The sequence below is a fragment of the Thunnus thynnus genome, chromosome 14 (genome assembly GCF_963924715.1).
Source record: "Thunnus thynnus chromosome 14, fThuThy2.1, whole genome shotgun sequence".
NCBI lineage: Eukaryota > Metazoa > Chordata > Actinopteri > Scombriformes > Scombridae > Thunnus > Thunnus thynnus.
In genome coordinates, this window is record NC_089530.1 from 19160913 (window position 1) to 19186628 (window position 25716).

The 25716-nt window shown below is 41.8% G+C and overlaps 1 protein-coding gene across 14 annotated transcripts in view; it reads left to right on the forward strand.

The window, feature by feature from the left end:
• Window positions 1-642: 642 nt before the first annotated feature.
• The window catches only part of LOC137197189 (ankyrin-3-like), a 126757-nt gene continuing 101683 nt past the window's right edge, over window positions 643-25716 (forward strand). For 10 of the 14 annotated variants that reach the window (XM_067610405.1, XM_067610404.1, XM_067610408.1 and 7 more), the window contains exon 1: window positions 643-1528. In XM_067610405.1, the coding sequence (XP_067466506.1) occupies window positions 1460-1528 (69 nt within the window). In that variant the 5' untranslated portion in view covers window positions 643-1459. The remainder of the gene's footprint in view (window positions 1529-25716) is intronic. The other 4 variants (XM_067610409.1, XM_067610412.1, XM_067610417.1 and 1 more) reach the window with 1 other exon arrangement.

Sequence of the window (25716 nt, forward strand, 5' to 3'; positions counted from 1 at the left end):
ATCTCCCACTGTCAGTTTCTCACCCCACCCCTCTTTCTCATCTCTCCCTCTGTGTCACCCAGGGCTTTTTGTTCCCGTTTTCTCCCCGTTTCACTCGCTCTGCTCCTGCCTCATTAGCTAGATGTTTCATTGGTGGAGAGCTGTAGCTTGTTGAGGTTGGGAAGGCGTGGTCTTACTGTCTCTGCAAACTCTCTTGAGTCATCACGCAGACATTTGAATGGTTATTGGTTGAATGTTGTTGGGATATTATCAATCTTGTGTGCTTTTCTGCTCTCCCTCCTCTCCTCAAATGCCCAGCCTTCTTATCGCTCGCTGTGTCTGCTACGCCTGCCAGGTCACACACACACACACACACACACACACACACACACACACACACACACACCTCGATCAACCCATTCTGTCAGTCAGTCAGTCAGTGCCGGGTGCAGTTCTGTTCTGTTTCATTTTCCAGTAAGCTGATCCTGCTGGCAGAGGCTAGTGGGGAGACTTCCTTTTCTGGAAGGACCTGATGCATCGTGTTAATGATCCTCCCCCCCCCCCACTCTCTCCCTCTCTCCCTCTCTCCCTCTCTCTCTCTCTCTCTCTCTCTCTGTCGCTCTATTGGCCTGTCAGAGGAACAGAGAGTCTCATTTCATATCACAAACGCCTGTGTAGGGAGCAACAGCGGAGATCATCCAGCCGGCAGAGTGAAGCGACTGAGTGGATCAAACCCACCCTTTCTTCTCTGTCTCTGCTCTCTCTCCCTTTCACTAACACCAGTAACACCATTTCACACTCTTTTCCTTCATTCCCTCTTTCTCTTCCTATCTCTCTGACCCACCCATTTTTATTTCTTTCCTTTCTTACTTTCTTTGTTTCTGTTTTTTTCTGTGTGTGTGTGTGTGTCTGTTTTGGGAGAGTGTCTCCAGTCTCCAGCTTCAGGTAGGCAGCACCACATCCAGTCAGGAATACACTCCTTCAGTCTACCTCTCTCTCTTTTTATCTATTCCTCCTTCACATATCAACACTCCCTCCTCCTCCTCCTCCTCCTCATCTTCCTCCTCTGTCTCTATCTCTCTACTCTCCTCCTGCCTCCACACCCTGCCTCTGAGTGCGCTGGAGAGAGTCACCAATTGCGCACGGCAAAGGCAGCAAGTGGGAGTGGACCTCGGCGAGCGTGATTGCAAGTGCGTGTGTGTGTGTGTGTGTTTGTGAACGTGGAGAGGAAGAGGAGAGAAGGAGGAGGAGGAGGGAGAGCATCAGCACAGTCCTCCCAGTCTCTCCTCTCTTCACGCGCACACCCACTCTGCATGGAACAATCCTTCCTTCACTGCTTCTAAATGGACATTTCTGTGGCAACGTTTCACCAGTGAAGACAGCAGCTGCCGCCGCTCCACTTCACAAGCTCCTACATGCTGGATTAAAAAAAAAAAAGAAAAAGTGAGGAGCGGAGAGGAACAGGGGGAGATCTCTGAACATGAGTGAGGAAGCTAAAGAGAAATCAGGCAGCGGGAAAGCAGCCCATCGCAAGAAGAAAGGCAAAAAGGTATGAGAGAGGAGAAGAGCTTTCTTTGTCTTGGCGTGCGCTTCCTTTTGCTCAGTTGTTGCTTAGGCTTGGCAAAAGGTGTTTTATGTGTTTGTATGGGAAGTGACAGGTAGTTGGATGAGGTGACATTAATGGGTGAGGTTTGATGAACCCATTAGAAAGTGACTGAAGGTGTGTTTGAAGGTGTGTTTTTATTGTGTGTGTGGTTTTTTTTTTGATGATTAGTCTGATCAATTCTTGATTTTGTAACAGCTGGTTTATTTAAAGCACAGCCTATACACCTGGTTGTTTTTCTATGAATCTTACACAACCTCACATGTGGTTTTCAAAAAAATATTTGTTTTGTTCACCTGGAATGCTAACAAAGCCCATTGAAATGCCATCCGTCAGTCACTAGTTATTATAATCCTGACGATGCGACTGGTTGGTCTGGTTGTTTTGCTCTGGGTGATTGGCTGGGGGAGCGGTGGTATGTAAAGTGGAGAGAGAGAGTGTGTATAATCGGAGGCAGGGGGATGTCCTCGGGGGTTAGGGTGGGGGCAGCAGAATGCACGCACCGCACAGGCATCTGTTGTACTGTCAAACTCCTCCACAGCTGTGTGTGCGTGGATGTGTCTGTGTGCGAGCGTGTGTGTGTATATGAGACACATGCACTGACTGTAACCGATGCATTACTGTCATGTTGTTTTCCTCAGGAGCCGTTATTATGGTTTTTAATTGAAAGCATTTGGGGCCACAGAAACATGTTTTGACTCATGTAGTGGAATGTTGGTTTGCGTGTGCGTGAGCTTGTACTCACATGTATGTACTCATATGTGATTTTCTGGTCGTGGTCCGCAACTTAACACCGTGAGCGTGAATCTTTTTGTGGTATAACAATACTAAAGCACAGCTCTGGCTTGCTCCTGTGCCTCTCATGCTCTTGTATTAGTGAGGCTAGCCCATAATAAATGTGTTTTTGTGGTGAAAGCCACTGATCGTACAAAAACAGTCTCACAAAATACACACACAGAATATTTTCCAGATCATTTGAGCTGGGATGATGCTAAAGCTATATTCAGGGTGGCCCTTGAGATCGGGGATTTATAGGACGGGGAAAGACCAAAGCAAAGCAGAGGAGCACAGTTACAGTAGATAGCTACTATACATTTTATAAGGCTGAGTGAGGCTGTTATTGAGAAGGAAATGTATTCTGTGTTTTCTATTAAATAATTTATAGGTGCTGTGACATGTGCCAGCGTCAGTGGTAAAACGAAAGCTGTCAGTCTGGTTTCCTCAATGATAGCAAGAGACATTATGTTTACACTATTGACTTAAGTAATGAAATGTTGAAATACTGGAATCTCACTTATCTAGCAGTGGACGATCTGTTCATAATGAACAAATGTGAGCACACCTCAACCACAAATTGATATAAAATAACAGTTGTATGAAAAAGCAAAGTGTCAAAAAGAAAAAAATACCAATATAAGGAAATTATATATAGTATATATGAATATATTCAGGGGATATTTTACATGATGGCAGTTATACGACATCACAAAAATTTACTATGCTGATATTATCAGCATCTTTAGCATATTGTCATGTATGTCAGCCAATAAGTAACAAAATATTGCAGTAAAGTATTATGATATTATGATAAGTTTCATGTGTAATATAGAGACATTGTATCTCCATTACATACTTTGTCCACCAAAGAGAACTGACGAGGTAAATTTTCAACTGCTTAGAACATATTTTGGTCACAGTTAAGGGATCTTAATATTCATGTTATGTATTTATGTAAAAAAATACAAAAAGACAGAATATACTGTATGTTATCAGATTTTTCAAACTCTCAAGTATCAATATTGGTATCAGCCTCAGAAATATGATTGATTATACAGAGACAGTGAAGTTTGAATAATGTTTTCAAGCTGAACTTTAGATATATCATTTTCAGAACAGCCCAGTATTTTGAAGACTCCATTCTTCTTAACATCAGCTCCATTTCCCAGCGGATTAAGATAAAGAAGGTTGGGTTAAATTCACCAGCAGGATTATCACAGAGGCCCAAAGTTCTCCATTTATGTATTTTCCCCAACAAGCCTTGGCCCGTTATCTCTCCCACACAAGCTCCAGACTGCAGCCAAGAAACGCGAAACAGCGCGGCAAAATCATGCATATTAATGCTTTTTACATTTGTATCATGTTTGTTTGTTTGTTTGTTGTGTGTGTGTGTGTGTACATGTGCAACTGTGTGTCTTTGCATGTGTGTGTGTGTGAGAGAGAGAATCACTCCGTACGCATGTTTATGCCAGATAACTATGCCAGATGTGTTAATGATTGTAGCCATGGCAACTAGTTTCTGTTCTGAGCGAAAGATGTCGAGGGTGAGAGCAGGCAGGAGTGAGAGAGAGTGAAGAGGGGGTGGACTGGTGAACTTAGTGGCCAGAACAGAAATATATTTTTCATGAGACAGCTGCTGTGACGGGTGAAGCTCAAGGATACAATCAAATATCTTTGGACTCAAGGTCTCAGACTTAACCCGATTATGACAGGGGTCATAAATCAACACCAAACATAACGTTGTGTTTGCTTTTTTTGTGGGTGTTTGTGCTTGTCAGGGAGTGTGCGTATGTGTATTTAAGTCTAGCGTGTGCGCGCATTTGTGTTTGACAGTGACTTTGTGTAGCACTTTGATGTTTCTCCAAATGCTCTATGATCTCACATCGGCTTAATGACAAGAATTTGATGTAGTGATAGAGATAATGAGGTTTATATAACACACAAACATACACACACACACGCACAGGCACGCAAATGCAGCATTAACAGAAATTCAATTGTGCACATCCCCAACACATAGAAGCATTTGTTGGGTCAAGTGAAACCCTTTTTTATCAAATACTTGTGTGTGGGTTTGTGTGTGTGCGCGTGTGCCTGAAGTACACACTTGTCATTGGGCATCTGGTTTGCTGTGCTCTTTTGGGTTTTAGTGTAGTATAGTTTAGCTGCTTAAATTGCTCAGAAGAGTTTTCTTGCTCAAGGAAAGACAGAAATAAGGGAGAAAAATGTGCCTGCAAGATAAAAAAGACTCCAGGGGACTTGATATAGAAATATCTCACTTCCAGAATCCTAATAACTATAACTAAGCTCAACAAAATTTAAATGCTTGACTGTCAAGCACTTAAATTCAAGCTTTGACTAGAAGAGGAAAGAAAATGCTTAAATAGTGAGGATTGTAAAAATACATTTTGGTTGCACAGATGCAGCGACTTACATAAGCGCTCCTTATATTGTTTATATACAGTAGCATATACAGTATCAAATAAAGAGCAGACCCAGGGTAGATGCAGATTATTAAAGCATCTGGTGTGAATCTCCTGTGAACTCAATTCAAATTGAAATCTTAGATGTTAGACAAGGCTACATAATGAAAGAGTAGTGCTAAAGATAACTGTAGTTTTCCCACATCAAGTGGCTTTTCCATATAAATCTTCTCAACCAAGTAAACATAACATTACATAAGAGAGGCTCACATATAAATGCTTTAGAAACACCAGTTTTACCAGGTTTATGTCTTCTAAAAATAGACTGCACTAACTACAAGGTGTGATGTAAGTTTACACTCCAGATGATTGTGTAAGGAACAATGGTATTTCTGTCAGAAAAAACCTAAGCAGAGCTGTTTGTTAGTGTTGCTGCTGATGAATGGAGACAGTTGAGAAATGTGGTACCACTAAAAACAAGCCACTGCTGCTGATCAGATTTCTCCACAGCTACTGTTAAAGATACAGATGCAACGTCAACAGCATGAATTAACAGAGAAATTTTTTTTTAAAAAGACAGATGACTTCAGCACATTTTCCTCATCCTTCCATTTTTCACTGGACTGTGTACATCTCTCTTTTGTGTTGCCTCTGTTGTCTTGTGCCTAATGAGACAGCCAGTCAGCCAGGCAGCAAGCTCGGGCAGCTCTGTTCTTTGTCTTGGATGGAAAAACCCTGCTAGAGACAGAGAGCCCCGCGTCTGGAGGACTGGTGAAATAAGCTGTTCTGTGACAGTGCCTTCAAAGAGAAATGGCACATCACATCCCCCAGATAACAGCGGGGCACTGGTGAATGTGCTGATGGAAGATGTGAAGTGTATGTGTGTGTGTGTGTGTGAGAGAGAGAGAGAGAGAGAGAGCAAAGTGCTGTTTTTGTTTTTCAGATTAGGCTAATGGACTTGGCACAGATCAAAACCTTAAGAGGTGTAGGTTATGGGTAGTTGAGAGGGAATACATGGAGGAAATGTGTGTGCTTAAGGGGAAAAATACAGTAAATGCAATATAATATATTGCAAAATGAAGGACCAATGTGTTTGTCAATACTGGCCACAATATGTACAGTATGAAACTAACGAACTGAATTTTTTAGTTGCAAGAATACTGAAAGAATGAAGACTGACACATAAGAAAAAAAACATTTGAAATGTCAAACCTGGTTAAGATTGATTGTAGAATTACTGTATATTTAACTCTGTTCCTTGCAAACATTTTGCAGTACCACACACACAGAAAAAAAAGCCTGAATATTGATATTGGTATCAGGCCAAAAACAAAATCCTGTAACCCATGATTCTCCATCACATCACCTCCACCTGCAGCATAGAAATGTGATAACTTACATAAAGTACACACATGCACATGTGCTGTATAAGAGTGTGGAGGTGTGGGTATGTGCACATGTGTGCTCCCTCGGTAGCTCTATAAATGCATGCATGCATGTGTGTAGGTGGGTGTATTCCTGCCGTTTCTGTGTGGATGTGTGTTCGGGGAGGTAGGCGTCGTAGGGCCCAGGCACAGCTGCACGCCCTGGGGAGAGGGCAGAGGGATCAGCCTGTCAGAGCTCCATCACACGCAGATGAACTGTCTCTGTTCCTCTCTTTCCACTGAGGGAGGGGAGGGGGGTGAAGGGGGGGGTGGGAGAAAGGGATAAGGTGAAAAAGAAAGAGAGAAGCCAGGGGAGAAAGGGATATGGACGGGAGAGAGAAGGAGGTGAAATAGAGAGGGGCCAAGAAGGCCAACTGAAGACAGAGAAGTGCGAGTGAGGTGTGAGCTGGGGAGTGACAGAGGAGTCGATGGGGAGAAGGAAGTGTGAAGGAAGAGTGTTGCTGTCTGGAGCTCCCTTCTCTCTTGATCTCCAATCTGCTGGAGGGGAGTTTTACGAGTCCTGCATGGATGTTTAACTTACTGGTCGACTGCTTTGAACAGCGCCTACCAGGTTGACTCGCGGGTTTAATCATAAATCAGCTTCCTGGATACAAATCTGAGGCAGCTGTTGTTGCCAAACCAAGACACATACATTTAGATAAATTACAATTACAATGAATACAATTATATAATACATGCAGACCCTCTCACAGACCACAGATAGAAATAGAGCGATCTTGGCCAACTAACAAGGCTGTTGAACCAGACCTAATCAACAGAAAAGGCTAACAAGAGTTCGCCACTTTTCACTCTATCCATCCATCCCTCCATATCCCCCCCAACAACAAAAGCAAGCAATTTGAAGAAATGCCTTGGTGAGTTTCTTTATGTTCTGTTGGCGAGAAGAAATCGATACCAGTGAGAGCTCAGCGCAATTTAAAATGAGTTTCTCTCCCTGTAAGCAACAGCCAGAGCCAGTGTTTCACTGGTAGCTAGTATTAAAACACTTCTGTCTAATAAACACATGTTATACCCTTTATGTAAGTTTTAAAAGAGGTCAGGCCTGAAAATTAAACTTACAGAGCACTGAGTAGCATCCATTTTGGACAATCAAAATACAGTACTACAGCAAAAATGGCCCAATAAAATAGTTAAATAACTACCAAATTTGAATGCAAAGATTTCCAACCTGGGCAGTTTGGTGACCCAGATTGGCGTTGCCTTGAGACGACTACAATGTATTAATGTGTGCCTTCATATCCACTCTACTGGTATTTTCCTCTGCTGGCAGTAAGTGCTGCCTGAACCCCGCAGCCTCTTCCGTTTCCCACAGCTTCGTCCGGAAGGCTCTTTACTTCTCGCCTTGTCGTGCTCTTTCCATTCCTCTCTTCCCTTCGTTTCCTCTCCTCTTCAAAAGACTCCACAGCACGAGTCAGTAATGGAAAACAAGAGAAGAGAAGAAAAAGAGATGGAGTCAAATAGAGAGTTGCACTGTCAGATTTAGAAACCCCTTTTATCGAGTTTGGGATCCTCCTTAAGCCTCTCCTGGCTCAGTGTCGCCATGGCAACTGTTAAATGCAACAGAGCAGGATAACAAACGCTTTTGTTCTGTACCAAAAGCAATAACAGTGCTTTATGCTCAATGTGTTGTCTGCCGACCTTGTTGTGACCGCAGCAATTGTCTCACCTTATTTCTCAATTATTTAACATCAGTGTTTTCACTATATCTTGTACATAAACGGACTATATATGCAATCAGATTAAAATAGCCGGTTTATTTATAGTTCGTACTTAACTGAACTGAGTCATGGATGCACAAGCTGTTAATTGTTCTGGACAAAAAATTAGCACCACGGAAATCGATGTTAGAATTGTTAATAAGGCTTATGTCACGATGCAGGGAGTACGGTACAACATTAAAACTATTATGTGAGAATTGACAAAGATCACACTATTCCCACATTAATTCCCACAGTAAAGCAGCAGGGGAAAGATATCTTGCCATGTGACATAAATTCCTGTTTATCATGTTTGATGTGCAGGCTGATTGTGTTTATTCACAATAAATGCGTACAGCACGCTGTGGTGGGTGAAAGCAGTCTAGATTTCAGTTTCAGATTTCAGATCAGTGGCCCTGCCAAGAGGTTGATGCTGCCAGTGACAGAAAACCCAAAGCCATTTGTGATTTGTAATTAAAAGAACACATTAAACACAATTTAACTGCAAAGGGAGAAAAGGGGGTCTGCAACCCTCATTGTGCCTTTGGATCTCAGGTGTTGTTTATTCGAGTCATATGAATTGAAATATGTATTGCGGGATCCGTAATACATCTGCAGCGGAGCCAAGCCAGCTGGCTCACCCCAGCTTCCTCCATGGGATGAAGAATGAAACCTCGCTGGTGAATAAAATAGCTAAATGAAATGAAGAATGAACTGTGTAATCCCAGTCAGAGCAAATAGCTGCCGTCTGCACTATCTTTTGAGAGTGCACAGAGTCCGCGCTCTCAAAAAGGCCATGTGTTAAGACCCTTCTGTTGGCTCTCAGCTTGAAGATGCACTTAACAGCAGGATCTGGCTTCCGCTAAAAATTCAAAATGTCTGACAGATCAGCCACAGAACTGACGCCATGTTTTGAAATGCAGAGCAGATTGCCAATTTTGCACTATTCACACTAAACTGTTACCGGAAAAACCAGGTGAGGGAGACATCCTGGAGACGTGCTGTACTAAGAAAGATTTTTTCACTGTCATCTGTAAAAGCTTTTCATGGTCTAGTTGTGCTGATTTGCATGTTTCAGACAACAAGAAATTACCTGTATATACTACTATGATCGGTTGGAACGTGTTTCCCAGAGAATGAAGTGTGGTGGTCAGGGTGGATGGTGGGCATGGAAAGCAAGAGACTTTCAGACTGGAGACTGGGATTCATATCCTGAGTCCCACGTGTGCTTAGGTTTAGGCAAAAAAAAGCACTTTAGTTAAGTTACTGCAAGGAAAGATCACGTTTTCGGTCGAACGTTAATAAAGTAAACGAGTCAAGTCTCATGCTTCAAGTCATTTTTTTCCAGTACTAAACCAAGAGTAGGTGCTTTGAATTGCCTAAACATAACTATAAAAAAGTTTCATTACGCTTGAGTCGATACTAGCAGCGGCAGTGCAGGGAAACAAATGAAATGTCATTGAACATTTTACTGACGCATTCAATATCAACATTTTATTTTGCTGTTGAAAATTAGTAGTATACTATATATTTCTAGGAGGAGGTTGTTTAGACGGGGTCAAGAAAGAAAGATTTGTTCAAATTAGTAATTGTGATCATAGTGAGGTAAAAAGGTTGCCTTTAAAGGTTCCCTTTCTCCAAAATGGAGGGCCTTTGTTGTGGGCCTCTTGTCAAACATCTGCCTCACATCAGCTGTGAAAAGAAGAATTTCCTTTCGGAGATCAATGAAACAGTGGGTAACAATTGCTGTTAACCCTCGTGTGCGTATCAAATTTTTCATGAATATTGGGCTCGCTGTCAGCCTTAAGCAGGGCTTCCACAGTGTTACGCTTCCCTTACTCATGGTTTTATGGTTTTTCCCAGGCTGTCTGGTGGATTTCTACAGGGGCAACCCTATCAGTGGGGCTCTTCAAACAGCACAGGGAAGAGGTGCGGGGGTGTAAGGAGGTATGCAGACTCTGAGGACCATGTTAAAGGCCCCCCTTTTTTTTGTTCAGGGATGACAGCAGGGTAATGTGAGCCCAGAGGCAACATCACCTGAACCACATGGTAGCGTGGGGAAGAAGATTGGAAGGGGTGAGTAGGTAAGGCGAGGCAGGGAAACGATGATGGATTAGAGACAGGAGAAGACTGGGAGCATTGCATCTTTAAAAGAGAGCGAAGCACAGAGAATCACGGCAGGTGAAACCGCAGGGGACTGTGAACTGTTGAGCAAAAGAAAGAGTAGGAGGAGAGGAGCTGTAGGAGAAGCGGATCAGAATATATGCGAGTGAATGCTCATATGTACACCTAAAATAAACCCCTACAGGCATGCATGAGATCCACATACCCAGAAGCCTCAGTGACAGTGACAGTACCTGCACAGTTTTCTCTATCACAGTGTTATGTAACTCAAGAAGTCATATCCTTGCTGCTGTAATGAAAACATGACATTTGTTGAGGTTTCCAAGAACAAAAGTGTTCACCTCATCTCTTCCGTATCATGCTCTGCCCCCCTCTCTTCTTTCCTCTCACTGTTACAGAGTGGAGGAGTCAGACAGATGAGATTTTCTTGATATGGATATTGATAACTCAATCTCTTTTGTCCACACCAATGTGGTTTTGATTTGATGATATTCTGTGCTCCTTGGGGATAAAAATGTCTGCTTGCTATTTATGTGGCCTCCCATTTGCCCGGGGACATTTTAAACCTTTTTGTGAGCTTTGCCCAGTATTGCAAACTTAAATCATTAATGATTAGACAACCTTATTGAAAACACAAGCAGCAAAATCAGTGTAGCCCTATCCTCTCCTCTCTTCAACATTCATCCATTCTCCACATCATTGATTTTAATGAGGAGCCCGCAGTGTTTATATGTGCTGTCATTTTCCAAAACACCTGCTTCGCTCAGCAACACACATCTCAAGATGTTATTGTTGTTCGACTCAAGAACTCCATTTATGATGTCCACTGTACAAACAGCGGTGATGTAATGGCCCATTAAATGGAAAAGTTGCATACCAATGGGCCATATTTCACTGTCCTGTGTAAGATTTCTATGGATGGTAGGGGCAGAAGCAGTTAAATCTCTTTGCCTGCTTTTTCTTTTGGGATAGAACATGAGTATGTACAAGATTTGGGCCATTTGACTTAGATGACTGATTCTGACTGACTCTGCTTAGTCTGAGCAGGTTGAAGCTCCAGTCTGTCACTCTGTGATTACTTAATTTATGTCTCAACAAGGCTGAACATAGAATACAGGTGTAGTCACTGACTGTTCTCAGATGACAGCATGAGCATTAAACAGTGATTTGATTGAGGGTCATAAATGCTTCCTGCTAACTGGCAAACTCCTCTAACTCCTGAGCAGCTGTGTCGAGAATCTTGACAGACAGTTGGCATCTATAACCTGACGCGCCAGATGGTTTGTTACACAGAACCATCTGAGAAGTTGTCCTTGGAAACTGTTTGGAAAAGGACAGGCACTTTCAAAAAATACTTGGCAGGTGATTGGATCAACCATCTGTCTATCACCGTCTATCACCATCTTACGTTGTGAGGCAGCTGCATTCGCAAGATCACGAGAGAATCCTCATAGGATGCTGATTGGTCCGAACCACCGGTGTTTCGGACACGAGTGCATAACTTGACAAGATGCCTGACAAGATGGATTCTCATGTGATCTTGTGATGTCGTGATCTTGCAAATCAGCTGCCTTGCAAGGTAATGGCATCTGATGATTGCTGCTACATTTAAGTAGTTAACCATGTCGGCCAATGTTGACGACCACTTCAGCAATTTTGTAAAGCTCTGTTTTCTCTGCTGACACAACATGACATTGGAGTTTTATATTTGGAGCCTGGAAAGAACTTTTTTAAAAGTTACACTTTCTGGGGTGGAAAATACCAGTTTACTATGGATGAATACCTGAAACAGTAGATATTATAGTTTTTGAAAATCATCATTGATCATGGCCCGAGTGCATACTGACCTCTAGCCACAGTTGCTGTTGTTGTTGTATAGATGCACTGTGCGTCTATACTGTGTTTACTGGGCTCACAATAAGCTGAGGAGTGAAAGTAGCATTGCCTGAGGCTTTTATGGGGCATGCAGGAGTTTTAGGATAGCTTGGTGATTGTCACACTATATATATATATATATATATATATATATATATATATATATATATGTATATATTGTGTGTGTGTTTCCGTTTGTATAGCATAGGCTGCATAAGGCTGGTGTGTGTGGGTTGGTTGCTGTTAACAGTCTCAGGGTCGGTCTGCCCTATGGTCAGTGACGCTACACACAATGTGACAACCTCCAGCTGTGAGGGTGTGAGTCTGCTAATGAGATGCCCTCTGGACCTGTACGTGCAGGAGCGCATGTGTGTATATGTGTGTGGATTTGTTTGTTAATGGAACAAACTGGACAACTTATAAGAGGTCATGCAGAGATTGTTTCTGTGATCAGCTGCCATACCGATCACAGTAGTGCTGCAGATGAATTATTGAGCCAGTAATCCAGATAAAATAAGTCTTGCTGACTAGAGGAAGATAAGTGATAATTAAAGCTGAAAGGCAAATTCAGTGTTCATTGCATACGTTAAAGTTATTGCATTAAACTTAATATTATGCCTTACAAATTAATCTTTTAAATACATTCATGTACTTTTTTAAAATCTGTTTGATGTGATCGTGTTATTAAAATAGTCTCTGCTCACTTATGTCTCTCCGTACACATGTACCACATGAAGTGGGAGTGAAAATGAATTGCTTCTGACTCACAGTGATTTGATGTGATTAATATAAGTAGGTAGAAAATTAAGGGAGGGATTCGGGGGGGAGGATGTGGGCACTATGGTGGGATACAGCAGAGAGGATGTGAGGATGGTGTGATGGTGTCCAGGAAGCAGCTTGGGAAAGCGGGAGCACGGATTAGAGAGGAAGGCTGAATCTTCACCCACTTGAGTCATGAATAAATCACTGCTGAGATCTCCTTGCTGTCTAGCCCAGCATGGACCAGTAAGGTTTCATAGTTATAGCTCATCCCAGATGGCCTAGTTTACCCACAGAGAATAAGCCAAGTCGTAATTTACCAGCTGGGGACTCTTTATGATTGCTTCATCCATCATCAATTACCCAGCACAACTCAGGTCTACCACTCCTAAAGTATGGGAAAAGGGAAACCAATTTAACAATGTGGACATCCCCGGTACTGAATATTACCTGCGTGAACAACAGAAAAACAATATTAAAAAGAAGATAGATTAAACTGACAAATTTCAGCACTAACCGATATATATATCTTATGGTGACTAGATTACATGTACCTGAATCTTCTAAATATTAAATACAAAATACCTGTCTAAAAATCACTGCCCCCTCTAATACAGTCACAGAGGAGGGTGTTATATAAAAGCGAGTGGGAAGACAAGATCAGCACCAAAAAAAAAAAAGAAAAAAGAAAAAAATTGAGTCAAAGTTACTAAATGATGTAGCTTTGTCAGCTCGGTACAGTACTGCACACCCGTACAGACAGTAATGGAGTTGTAAGGGAACAAAGAGAAACCATTTCCTCCCTCAGTGTCATTAAACAATGGAGACATCCTCCTCGCTGGCCAAGACAGAGAGGGATTGAGTGGTTCTGGAAAGACCTATGTTTCATTATGGCTGTGATTGATAATGTTATTCGTCATGGCTTCCGTGTGTGTCTGTATGTGTGTTTCTTTATGACAGAGGCATGTAAAAAGGCACGGAGACAAAGACAGAGATAGAATTGAGAGCCAAGGATAAAATATTCCCTTTTCTCTGCAGAGAGAAGCATTTATCACAAGTAATTAAGAACATCCCGGACTTACACGAGTCAGAATGTAATGTAACATGTAATCCAGGATCGCTCACATAAGCCTCAAGCCTCAGCTTGAGTCATATGGAAACATATGATTGTCTATTGATCACTGACCACAGCTCAGCAGTCTCTGTGAGGTAAGATAACACAAGCTAACAGCAATTAAATAAAACTGTAGAGTTTGTCTAGTCGAAGACAGTTCATAAGGGGAGATACAAATCTCTCTAATATTTCTTCTGTCCTACTGGCCATTATCTTTGATCTTTGACCAAAAATCCTGCTGTAAGATACTATATTCACACACAAAGTGCTGAAACATATTACCAGCAATACTTTAGTTAGTAACATTGAGCAGGACTTCTGTTTCCCTTAAAACTATTGTATGTTTTCCATATGATTATTAAAAAGAAAATGCATTCTTCTTATAAATTTGATATTGTCTTGATATTAGCAGAATTTCATATCCACAAAAACAGGATATTGTCAGTGTAATTTTGGTTTTCAACACCTTATTTGGTAGGAGAAGGAGGCTGGTGAGGTGGGTTGAGGTTACAGGTTGTTTTTGGCTTTTGTTTGTGATTGCAAATTGTTGTTTAAGTGTTCCAATACTTGACTGCTAACTACCAAATGTATTATTTTGGCAGATAATTGAAAGTTTGATAGTGTGGGATTTCCTCTGTCATATGATAGCATATGTGTGCAGCATACTCACTGGGATTTGGAGGAAGATCACCTTTTGTTTGCACAGTAAAGCTACATTTAACTGCAAACTACATTGTGACTACAAGTTCTAGTTCAAACATGATGTTGGGAGTGGACTTGTTTTTTGGATCTTATCTTGGTTTCCAAGTCCAACCAAGTTCATGTTCATTTGGATTCTGTCTTGACTCACACAGCTGTGCTCAGTCTAGACTTAGAGGTGACTTACTGTACTTGACTACATCCTTGTATTTAAGACATGGACTTTAAGGCATCCTCCTTAGCAACTGACTACTTAAACATCTCTCTCTCCCTTGTGCCCTACTTCACTACATTCATCCAGATGGTAAAACATTTTAAAAATGTATTACTTATGCAAGGAAGCATGACCAGAAAGACATTTCAACTAGCTAGCATATTTTGAATATCCACATATCATCTCTGAGAGGTGCCATCCTCCATATTAGTATCTGCCACAAGGCTGCTCTGCTGGAAGCTTGTGTTTAATTCAATAATATCAACAGATAGTTTTGTGATTAGCATCATTGCATTAATGGCTCTGCACAAGGCCCTCCCTGTGTGATAAAACTTCCAATACATTTCAGAGAAAATATTATTTCCTAACTGAAACTGGCAGCTAATTGTCTGCTTTACAAGCACAGTCACAGTTAGAATCGGATGAAGACAGCATTAGTATTGACCCTACATGGGCTTGTGACTGGGTAATGTGCTGAGAGCTGCTCATGAAGAGATGTGGCTAACAGTGTGGTAGACGGATGCAAATGAAGTTAACGTGACTTCTGCTCCACTTTTGAAATCAGCATCTAACTGGGTTTACACACAAGAGCAGTTTAGTTTGGGTCTAGTAAATTACAGCAAACATGAATTTTTAAAAAGCCAGGGGCATTTAAGGCCAAGACAGAGAGTTTCCCCTTTTGGTGGCTCTCCTCGATGAAGTATCCATCTGACTCTGTGGTTAGATTAGCCTACTGAAGAGAGTTTCATCTGAAATTCTGAAGGGATTTTCTTCAGAGTCACCGGGAATGAGATTGTAGAGGAAAAATGTCTTGAGGCTACTGTAGCGTAGACCAACAATGTAACATGATTTATTATTCATACAACATGGGCACCATCACCACTCCATCCACGCCTGGACCAGCGACTGAACACATGCTTGAGTTTCTCCATTTCCCACAAGTGTAGTTTTACATATAGTTTTTAATCTTGGCAAATCGTATTATTCTCATTATAACAAGAAACTGAGCAAATATTTTTTTTGTCATGGTGGCAGCAATACGCTCCCGTATATTCACGCTTCCTGGCTCAGTGCAACAAAACATTATCCACTGTTTGACCTCCTTTTCTCCTCACACTCGCTGAATCCCGCTGCACCTCTCTCTCTCTTCCTTTCTCCCACTTTCTTCTTTCTTTTCCCTTCTCTCCTCAGTTTCCTCTTTCACTGTCAGCTTTCTCGTTTTCTCACAGCTGCCTCAGAGTGACGGTAAGGAACTGTGAAAATCTGAAGGAGGGCAGAATTTTTGACTAAGAAGCCTAGTAACACACACACACACACACACTGTCTCATCATCAAAGCTCCCGTCACTCTCTGCCTCCTGACTTGCCAGATCACTGGGAAGACCAGGAAAGAGAGAGAGAGAGACAGAAAAGAGGTGGGAGAGTAAGATGTTGGAACAGAATGTAAAAGAGACAGAAAACAATGTACAAATGTTCTTATGTCTGTGTTTGTACATCACTATATGTGCTTGCTTTGTGAAGCTGCAGTGGAAATGTATGTGTTATGCCCAGTCCTATGTCTATTTCCTCTTCTAGCACAGCCAACAGCCACTCAGCCCTGCATGTGGCATCTGGAACCTGCCTGCAAGCTCACTCTAACAAGGCCCCCAGAGTGTGTGTGTATGTGTGTGTGTGTGTGTGTGTGTGTGTGTGTGTGTGTGTGTTTGTTTACAGCATGTCTATGATGGAGAAAATATTCGTCTGGGCTTGCAAATGTGCATTTATACTGTTTCTCCTGTTGCCTTGCCATATTTTGGTTCTAAAGTACGGCAGATAGCATTAGCAGTGATACGGGTCAGATGTAGAGTATGATGTTTCTGCAGTTGGCGAGGAAAGACCTCTCTCTCTCTCTCCCTCTCTCCCTCTCTCTGTCTGTCTGTCTGTGCCCCAGTCTCAGTCGCCCACCTCTTCTGTCTGGGTCAGCAACTGATACTTTGTCATCTGTTCCCTTCCAAAACATCCAACAGCCTATGTGTCTGCAACTGCAACAGCATTTAGCTGCATGAACCAAATAATACTGAATAAGTTAGCTACAGTACATTTTAATTAACAAGTAATACTTAATCAATATGGCCAGTTGTTTGTTTTTTTTCTAGCTAAAGAGATTAAAAATGGCACTTTACCAAATACCTTGTCATTTAATCCAGGGATGGGTGCTATTACAGTCAAGTCAAATCAAGTCAATTTTATTTATAATCCAATATCACAAATCACAAATTTGCTTCAAAGGTCTTTACAGTGTGTACAGCATACGACATCCTCTATCCTTCATATTGACATTCAACTTGAATATAGAAAACTCCCTAAAAAACCTTTCAACAGGGAAAAAATGGAAGAAACCTCAGGAAGAGCAACACAGGAAGGATCCCTCTCCCAGGACAGACATACATGCAATAGATATTGTGTGTATAGAATAGACCAAGAAAGCAAAATTACAGAAATAAAGCATGGACAAACAGGATGACAAAACTTCCAGGTTTCAGACAGGACTCTAACCTCTCCATCACCATGGAGACCTGGAAAGAGGGACAGACTCCACATACACACAGGAGAAACTCATAACACACAGAGGAAGGGGAGACAAGAAACCATCACACACTAAATTGTTGCAGAGCAGCCACTGTTTTGAATGGGCTTGACAGTAAAAGCCATTTCCCACTTTTGTGACTGCAAAGTTTAACAAACACTGTCTTAGTGTGTTTATAGCAGTTAACAGATGCTCTTGGTGGAACATTAACAGTTATAAGCACAGAGTCATTACCAGACCGTGTCTATATCCTGTTTTGGCACTGACAAAAAAAAAGAAAGAAAAAAGAAAAAAATCCGTTTAGTTTTTCCAGCTGAGACCAAAATGCGTGTAACCAGACAAATGGAGGACTGTGTGAAACATAAAGAAACACCATCATTTAAAGAGAGATCTGTATTGGCTTATAGATGGATTAAAATGACTGGCAGCCACAACGTGCTTAAATATGCCAGACACTGTTGTGTCTGACATATTTTTTTTTTATCAGGCTGTAGGCTTGTTTTTTTTGTTTTTGAAGCACAATTAGAAAAGACTAACAGTGGAAAGACAGACAGGAGGCATCAGGTGTGCAGTGAGATGTCCTACTCTGAATTTGTAACATACAAACAACACTTTGATTCCAGAGGGTGTGAAAACGTCTGGACTGGAGTCTGTGAAATGCCAGTAGGAGAATGCTTGTTTTTCTCTTCCCTTTGCGAGGGTCTATTCACGGCTCCCGTGTGCCTGAACGTTCCTGTCCTTGTTTCCATGGAGACCAAAAAGAGGTGTGGAGAATCGTGAAGCCCTTCTGTGGTCACTGGCTTTGTCATACATGCTGCCAGCCGCCACCACTTACCTTTAATAGCCCTTCACAGCTGGACGCTTTGCAAAGGCACAATGTCTTGACATTGCTAATTAAAAAGAACAGGTGGTGAACAGGTTGGACTAGTTCCTCTAGACCACATCCAGTGCTCTCGCTCATGTTTTTAAAAATATCAAATATTATACTTTCAAAATGTTTTCTACAGTAATTCACCCAAACAAATGAACACATTTTCAATTTGTCACATTGAGACACTTAAAAATTAACCTTTAGAGGATGTGTTGCATTGAGACATCAAGTCATTTCAACAATTAGTCCAATGTGACATTATTCCAATTGAAATTCCCACCAGCAGGCGCAGCTTAATGCCCCTGCCATACACTACATCCTCATTTTGATCTAAATTATGATAGTAATACTCCCTTTGTATTCTTCCTGTTGTCCTCTTACACAATGGCATTGACCTGCTCTATTGTCTGTGGAGTTGTGTCCTCCTTTTCAGCACTGAGAGGCTCATTTGTTGATCTCCTAACTAGATTAGCACTTGTCTGATTAACTGCCTGTAACCCCTGCTGCTACGTACTTGCCGCTGAAGTGGGTTGGGCACGGCTTTATGTACACTCTCACTGTCCCATCTTTAGTCGGTTAATGGCCTGCGATATACTTTCCCTGTTTGAACCCGGTGCTCTTGACAAGTAGACAATGTCACAGACAGTCAGGATTAACTGAAGATGCGAAGAGTTGAAGGGGTGAGTTTGAAAGCACTTTTCTGTATGATGTACAGTACAGTACAAGCGTTCCCACAGAGTGGCTAACGCTAGGCTGACGGGGCTGTGGTTTTGCTAATTAGAACACACTGGTGACCTATTTATCTGCTAGTTGGATAAGTCAGTGTGTGTCTACGTTAAGTTGAGGTCAAGTTAAGCAGGATCCATGTTGCTTCCTTTTGCCACCTTGATAGCCAATGAGTGGAAGCGCTATTGCAATTCCTGAACTACTTACTACTACTTACTTACTACTTACAAGATGTATATTTTTGTAAGACAGCTCTCAATCATATGAAACTACATTGTCACAGTCACTCTCACTTTGTTTCACTTTCATTTTTAGCCATCCTAGCATCATGACTCTATGGCAATGTTGATCTGTTGGTCAGTCCAGAGAGAAATATCTCAACTATTGGATGGATTGCTATGAAATCTTGTACAGACATTCATAATCCCCAGAGAATGAATCATAAGCAGCCACTGAACTTGAACTTGTTTGCATTGTTTTTGTTAGCATGTTAGTATTTAGCTCAAAGCACTGACAATGCTAAAATGCTCAGAAGTGGTCAAGGGGTTTAGCTGTGGAAGGCAGGAGGGAAGGAGTTGCTCAGTGACATATAATAATAATGAGAGGAAGACAAATAGTGCAACAACATTTAAATGAGCCAGAAGTCGTAGCTGGCAGCCAGAAAAACGACAGAAATCCTCCTTGCATCTCACCCTGCAGCTCTTCAACTCTCCAGCTGTCTGTTCCTGCAGTTATCAGCTTGTAAAATCTTGTTTTAAAACATTAAATCGTGGTGTAACTGGAGCCATTACTGAACGCGTCTGATCACAGCTTTGCAACTCTTTGCTGTGTTCGGGACATTTATGGGCATCAATCTTTAGACAGTGGGTGTGTGGCCCCCAGCCAATAACAGCATGTAGGGTGTGAGGTCGGGACTTACATCTTAACTTACCAGGTTACATCGCTGTCTCCATCTCTCTCCTCTGCTCTCTGTCTGTGTCTGTGTGACTGAGGGCGGGGCTGAGCTCCACTTACACACACATACACACACACACGCAGAGCAGAGAGGCCACAGCAGACAGGATGAAGCTTTGGCAGCATTAACACAAAGTCCGGAAATGCTGCACCTTCCTGCAGGGTTGTGCAAAGGTGTGCAGAGATGTGATCATGTTTATTTGTGCTTTAGAACGGAACTGCTGTGAAACAATCAGAAAATAATGTTTTATTTATCTGATTCACTGCTTTGTTCTCTCTCCCACCGCTCCCTCTCTTCATTCACTCCCTAGCTCGCTCAACCACCACTGCTCTCTCTGGTGTCGTTTAGCCGGGAAGGAGGGGCCAATTTTGAGTGTTGTGTTTACAAACAGCAACTGACAAATCCTGCATAGTCTGCCTTTAAGCACAGCCTCACAGAGCTGCTTGCATGGCTGTAGATTCTCAGTCTTGTTCTTGATTAAACAACATACAGTCAGTGTGGATAAAGTCAGTCTGATTGCAATTCATTTTAAGGCAATATTCCAATGTTATAAAAAACAACCATTAAGGCTTTGATTGATAGAGGAACTTGGCCCAAATGACTTCCTGTTTACCCTTTGACCCCTCACCTTTTCATTCTGGCCCCTGCCTGAGTTACCATGACAGGCTGAACTCTCAGGACGAAAAGGTGAGGACACGATATGAAAGGGTTGAGGGAGCCGAATAGCAGTGGGGTTTTGAGACAGAAAGATACATGCATGGCCGAACAATTTTTGCCTGCGAGTGCCGAAGTCGGGGTGACAGCCATCGTGTGGGGACAAGGAACAATAGGGCGAGGGAGTATTGTGTGTATGTCTGCGTATGGCCTTTGCAGCAATACTCCCCACGCTAACCAATCACTCTGGCCGTCGACTGGAGTGACATTTCAGGAAATTTCCACTGATGTGGGACTGGGGCCCCAGCTGTCAAGACAGAGCAGTAGGAAAGGGTGGGGGTGAAATGAGTAGGAGAGAGACAGAGGAGCGTTGGATGTTGCTTATCAGACTTGGCAAGATCTCGCAGCTTTATGGCTTATGGTGGAGAACATTGATAAGTTCTCTCTCTTCCTTTCTTTCTCTGTCTCTCTGCATTATTGCTTTCAGTGATAGAGCGGATGATAGCCTCTCTGTGGTGTTGGCAGCATTAGACTTATCTCACAGAAAGGCATTGGTTTTGTTTTCTGAGCTACCTAAGATGAGATAAATGATGCTTTCAGCTCCACATTTATGAAACCACATCAGTGCATTGAATGTTAATGGGTTTCTGGTTAGGAGACAGTGTCTGTATTCCGGTACTCTTAAGTGTTTGTAATGCCATTTCAATTAATATTTTTTATTATTTGCTGCTTTCTTAAGAGTTTCACTGACATATTTTGGCAGAATACAGAAATATGAAGTTACTATTTGTAATATTTTGATTACTTGTATAAAGATTTAATTATACTTAATCTCATACATTTTGATAGGAGAAAAATCTCTTATGTGTGTGCATGAGGCATGGGATGGAAATGTGGAGTAACAGTCTTCAAGTTTGTAATGTGGTTAGTGAGAGGACTTGACATTTACACCACCTCTATCTTGCCCTGCCCTGTGCCTAGGATCCTGACCGTCCAGTGAGAGTGTGTGTGTGCATGGTGATCATTGCTAAGATGTGAGAAAGATGAGGTGATTGGCTTCGTGTGACCCAGACTTTGTTTGTATGTACAGTATGTGTGCTTGCACATGTACTTCACCAAGAGCGCTGCTCTGCTCTTGCCGTGCAAATGCAATTAGCTGATTTGCATCCAATTAAATCTCCAATAAACCTATATTTGTAACCTTTCCATGCTCTCTCATTCCCAGATCCTATATCACACGCCATTTTGACCTCTTGCCATCTTTAATACTAGAAATGAAATGAGCCAAGCGTAGTGGGGCTACGTTTCCATCACCAAGAACTGGTTGTAGACACTTGCTGGATGGCTAGCACCTCTGGCTGACTCAAGACCTCTTCTTTTCAGTGACTGAAAATGAAGCTTGCATGTGCTCAAACGTACGAGCTGTTACTGTTACTAGGCCAGAGGTTACTACTGGAGCAAGTCCGGTCGAGTTCCAGTTTGAGGCTTTTATTCCTCTCTGCACCGTACAGGTATACATGTGTATCTAAGCTTATTTTGATTGTAAGCCTTCCCAGGAATTATCTGTTTGCACAGAGTGCAGTGGAAATGCAAATGTTTCAAAACACAACTTGGCTGTATGGAATTTGGCCACATTGGATCTGGAGGCAACCTTGTTGAAAAAACGCACAAAATTCTGCCTAATGGTCTATTCCCAAACAGTATATTCCACCTGTTTAGCATGATTAACAGTGCAATGTAATTGAGAGCATTGAGAAACTGATAGTAGTGAGTATTTATATTTCACCTTGCTTTGAGGATACTGCTAAAAATAGAGAAAGTTATGGTGACCTTACAGTCTGTTTATTGGAAATTATTTTATTGAGTATTGCTCCCACATGCACACATTTCATCGGCATACCTAATAACCATGACTGACTATACATGCTTACTCTCCAGTATCTTGTCATATCACCTGTACAGTGCATTAGCCTGAACAGTACAGGTGAATAAGCCTTACGTGCACTGGCACCACATTTATAAAATGCTGGAATCTCTTAATGAATACTTTTGGGTGATAGATATAAATGATTTTTATGCCAGAGACCAGAAAGTATGGTGTAAATATGCTCATAAAACATACAAACTGTAAATAGTCAGGTGGGAGTTGACCTTTCCTCCATTAAAATAAACAACAGTACATGTCAGTGTGTAAGCATGCATATAGGTATTTGTCTGTGCTTGGATGTGTGTTCGCTCTGCAGTAACACAAAACTTTGGGGTTCTCTGTGTGCAGCAGTACTTTCCAGGTAGTTGCTTTGTGTATTTGTGCGTCTGTGTGTCTGATGATACTTTGATATGGGGCTGGTGTAGTGAGCTAGAGCGAGAGAGGCTCCCCAGGCGCAACGCTTCTTGGCACATCTCTGTGATTCCATCATGACGGGGAAACTCGACACTGGGGAGGATATTCCACTGCCCGGCAGCTTAGGGAGAGTAACACGGCTGCACAAACACACAGCTCCTGCGATTCCAGTAACCGGGTGTGGCGCGGTTACGCCAACACACAGGACTTCACGCACTCCTGCACTTTGTCACTTCAGTACACAAACTCATGCACACATGGTCAAGAACATGTGCAAAGAAAAGCATAGATATGGAACTAATATGTAACTCCTTGAAGTATGCATAACGCACGGATACACATACTGATAAACACACAAATATATTTACACCCGTGCACACACCCCTAGCCCAGGACTGCACTAATGAACACTCCCGTCGCTGAGCGGACAGTGAGATGATTGGCACAGAGAAAGCATTACACCAGCACATTCAGGCATATGGCATGTGGACCCACTGATGGGCACACACATATGGTGCTGGTGGCTTCTGCTGCTTCACATGGGAGGAAGGCACTGTGCTCGCCTTTGATCAGACTCCAAATTGCATAGCACAGCACATAGAGTACAGCCTAAAAAATCTCTAACTGTTTTGGTTGCATAATTTTGTCTCATTATTTAAAAAAACAAACAAACTAAACAAAACAGAATGCTTTTTTGCTGCAGCTTCCACCTCACTTTTTGTGATTTCGCAATAACAGGATTGATCATGAAATCGACAAAATACTGTAGTTTTTTTTCCCACAATGCTGTATAAAATTCTATAATTGTATTACGTCATTTTGTAAAAGTTGTCTCATGGAGGAGTCAAATGATTGTAAACCTGTACACCCATGAACATGTGAGAGATTTGTTTTTAAGTTGTGTTTAAGTTTTGTACACAAACAAACAAACACTTGAATTTGAGATTTAAAAGAATTATAAACTAGATAAATTGTGAGAAAAAAAAAGATAATTTTATGGACATTAATTATATATATTTTTTTAAATATAGTAAACATGACCTATCAATTTAAAAAATAAGACAATGCTGTATGAATTCATGAGAAGTACGTCTGATTATAATGCCAAAACCAATGACATCATTATTTATGAATCAGAGGCTATTAGGCTAAATAAAGGCTAAATGTTTTTTTGAGAAAACTGGTGCAGCTCTCAGTCCTTTAACACCATCCTAATGCCCACCTCAGCAAACTCAAGCTGAGTTACCATGGCAACATTTGTTTTCTTGATGTTTCCTGTGTGTGAAGTTCTGGGAATATCCCACCACAGAGTTTCTGAGGATTCAGTCTATAACTGCTCTGGGACTGTATTGTCATAGGAACAACCCACCCTGGTGACAAGCCATTTCCTAGAGGTTTATATGTGGGATGTAGAGCCGAGATCTGTGATTGAATGGAGTGACTGGGTCATGATTTGTCATCCCCACAGGCTGGAGCCAACAACAGGTCACTAATTCACCCGTCTCTCTTCCTCTTTATTCTTTCTCAATGAATCAAACCTCTATTTTTGTTGTTTTGTTTCTCATGTCTTCACTTTCCCCTATCTCTCCATCATCACTCTCCCATGAGATAAAAGGATCACAGTTTTTTTTCTCTCTAATGTGTTCAATTAAAAACCACTCAGGCTGACTCATAATGGTTCCATCAGGAAATTGTGTTTTATTAAAGGGTGGGTCCATTATTTTTTATTTTTTTGAGGTTTTTATATCAGTCTGTAGCTTCACATTAGTGCTCCATGTGTATTCAAACCCAAAAATTCTATTTTTGGTTGAATTACAAGAGTTTTAGTGTCAAAATGTTGTTTTTTCAAGCCCTTCTAAAAACTTTTTCCCACATGACCTGACATAGGTTTCTGCATGATGATGTTGGTACATATAAACCGATATAAATCCCCTAGCCCACCTAGCCAGTAGCCACAGAGACAGACTGAGCGCTCACTGTTGCTGCCGCTCTGCTAAACATGCTAACAGACACACAAAGACGGAGCATTCACTGTTGCTGCTGCTTCTCAAAGTTTAAAAAATAAACTCTGAGCTCTCGTCCCACCACTAAATGCCTCCAGATCGGAGCAGAATTCGGTGTGACTCACGGGTGTTATTCATCCCGAAGCGCCGGTTCTGCTCCCGGCTCTCTCCTCCAGAGCTCCCGGCAGTCAGCAGCTGTCTGCCCCTTCGCTCCGTCTAGTGAATTTCTAAACATCTCACACACTCAGACTCATCGCTGCAACATCGCTCATAGTATATCTGGACTATTTTTCCTGCTCTAACATACAGCGAGCGAGTATGTTAGGAAGATACTGTCAGCGAACTGTGTGTGTGTGTTGGGTGGGGCGGGGCGCATCAGCAATTAGCGTTCTAACCCACGTCACTGCTTTTTGCTAACAGCTGAATGGGCGTTTCCATTTGAACAAACTGGAAAAAAAAACGCAGGTGGAGTCGTCCTTTAATGCTCAAATTGAACTTTCTCCTCTGGCACAAATGTAATCACTCTGTCCACAACAGATTTCCAGAGCACCATAATTCAATTGGACTTACTGTATATCAACAGCCAAGTATTGAGAATCAAGCAGTACGTTTAATAAAGACGTGCACAGTGGAACATATTTATTGCGATATAATGGAAACTTTACATCACTTTTAAATAACTGCAGAGTTTTGACATTTCCAGGACCAAGATGACAAATTCTGTCTTTCATTCTTTTGACCAGCATATTCTCTACTTTTTAAAGCCACTTGGCTATATTGTGCTTCAGTGAAATGACTTATTGCAGTACGCTATGCTGATATAAAACAGCCTCTGACTAGGAAGACACTGGGTGTGATTGTGCGAGGCCGTGTATTACTGTTCCCAACAGAC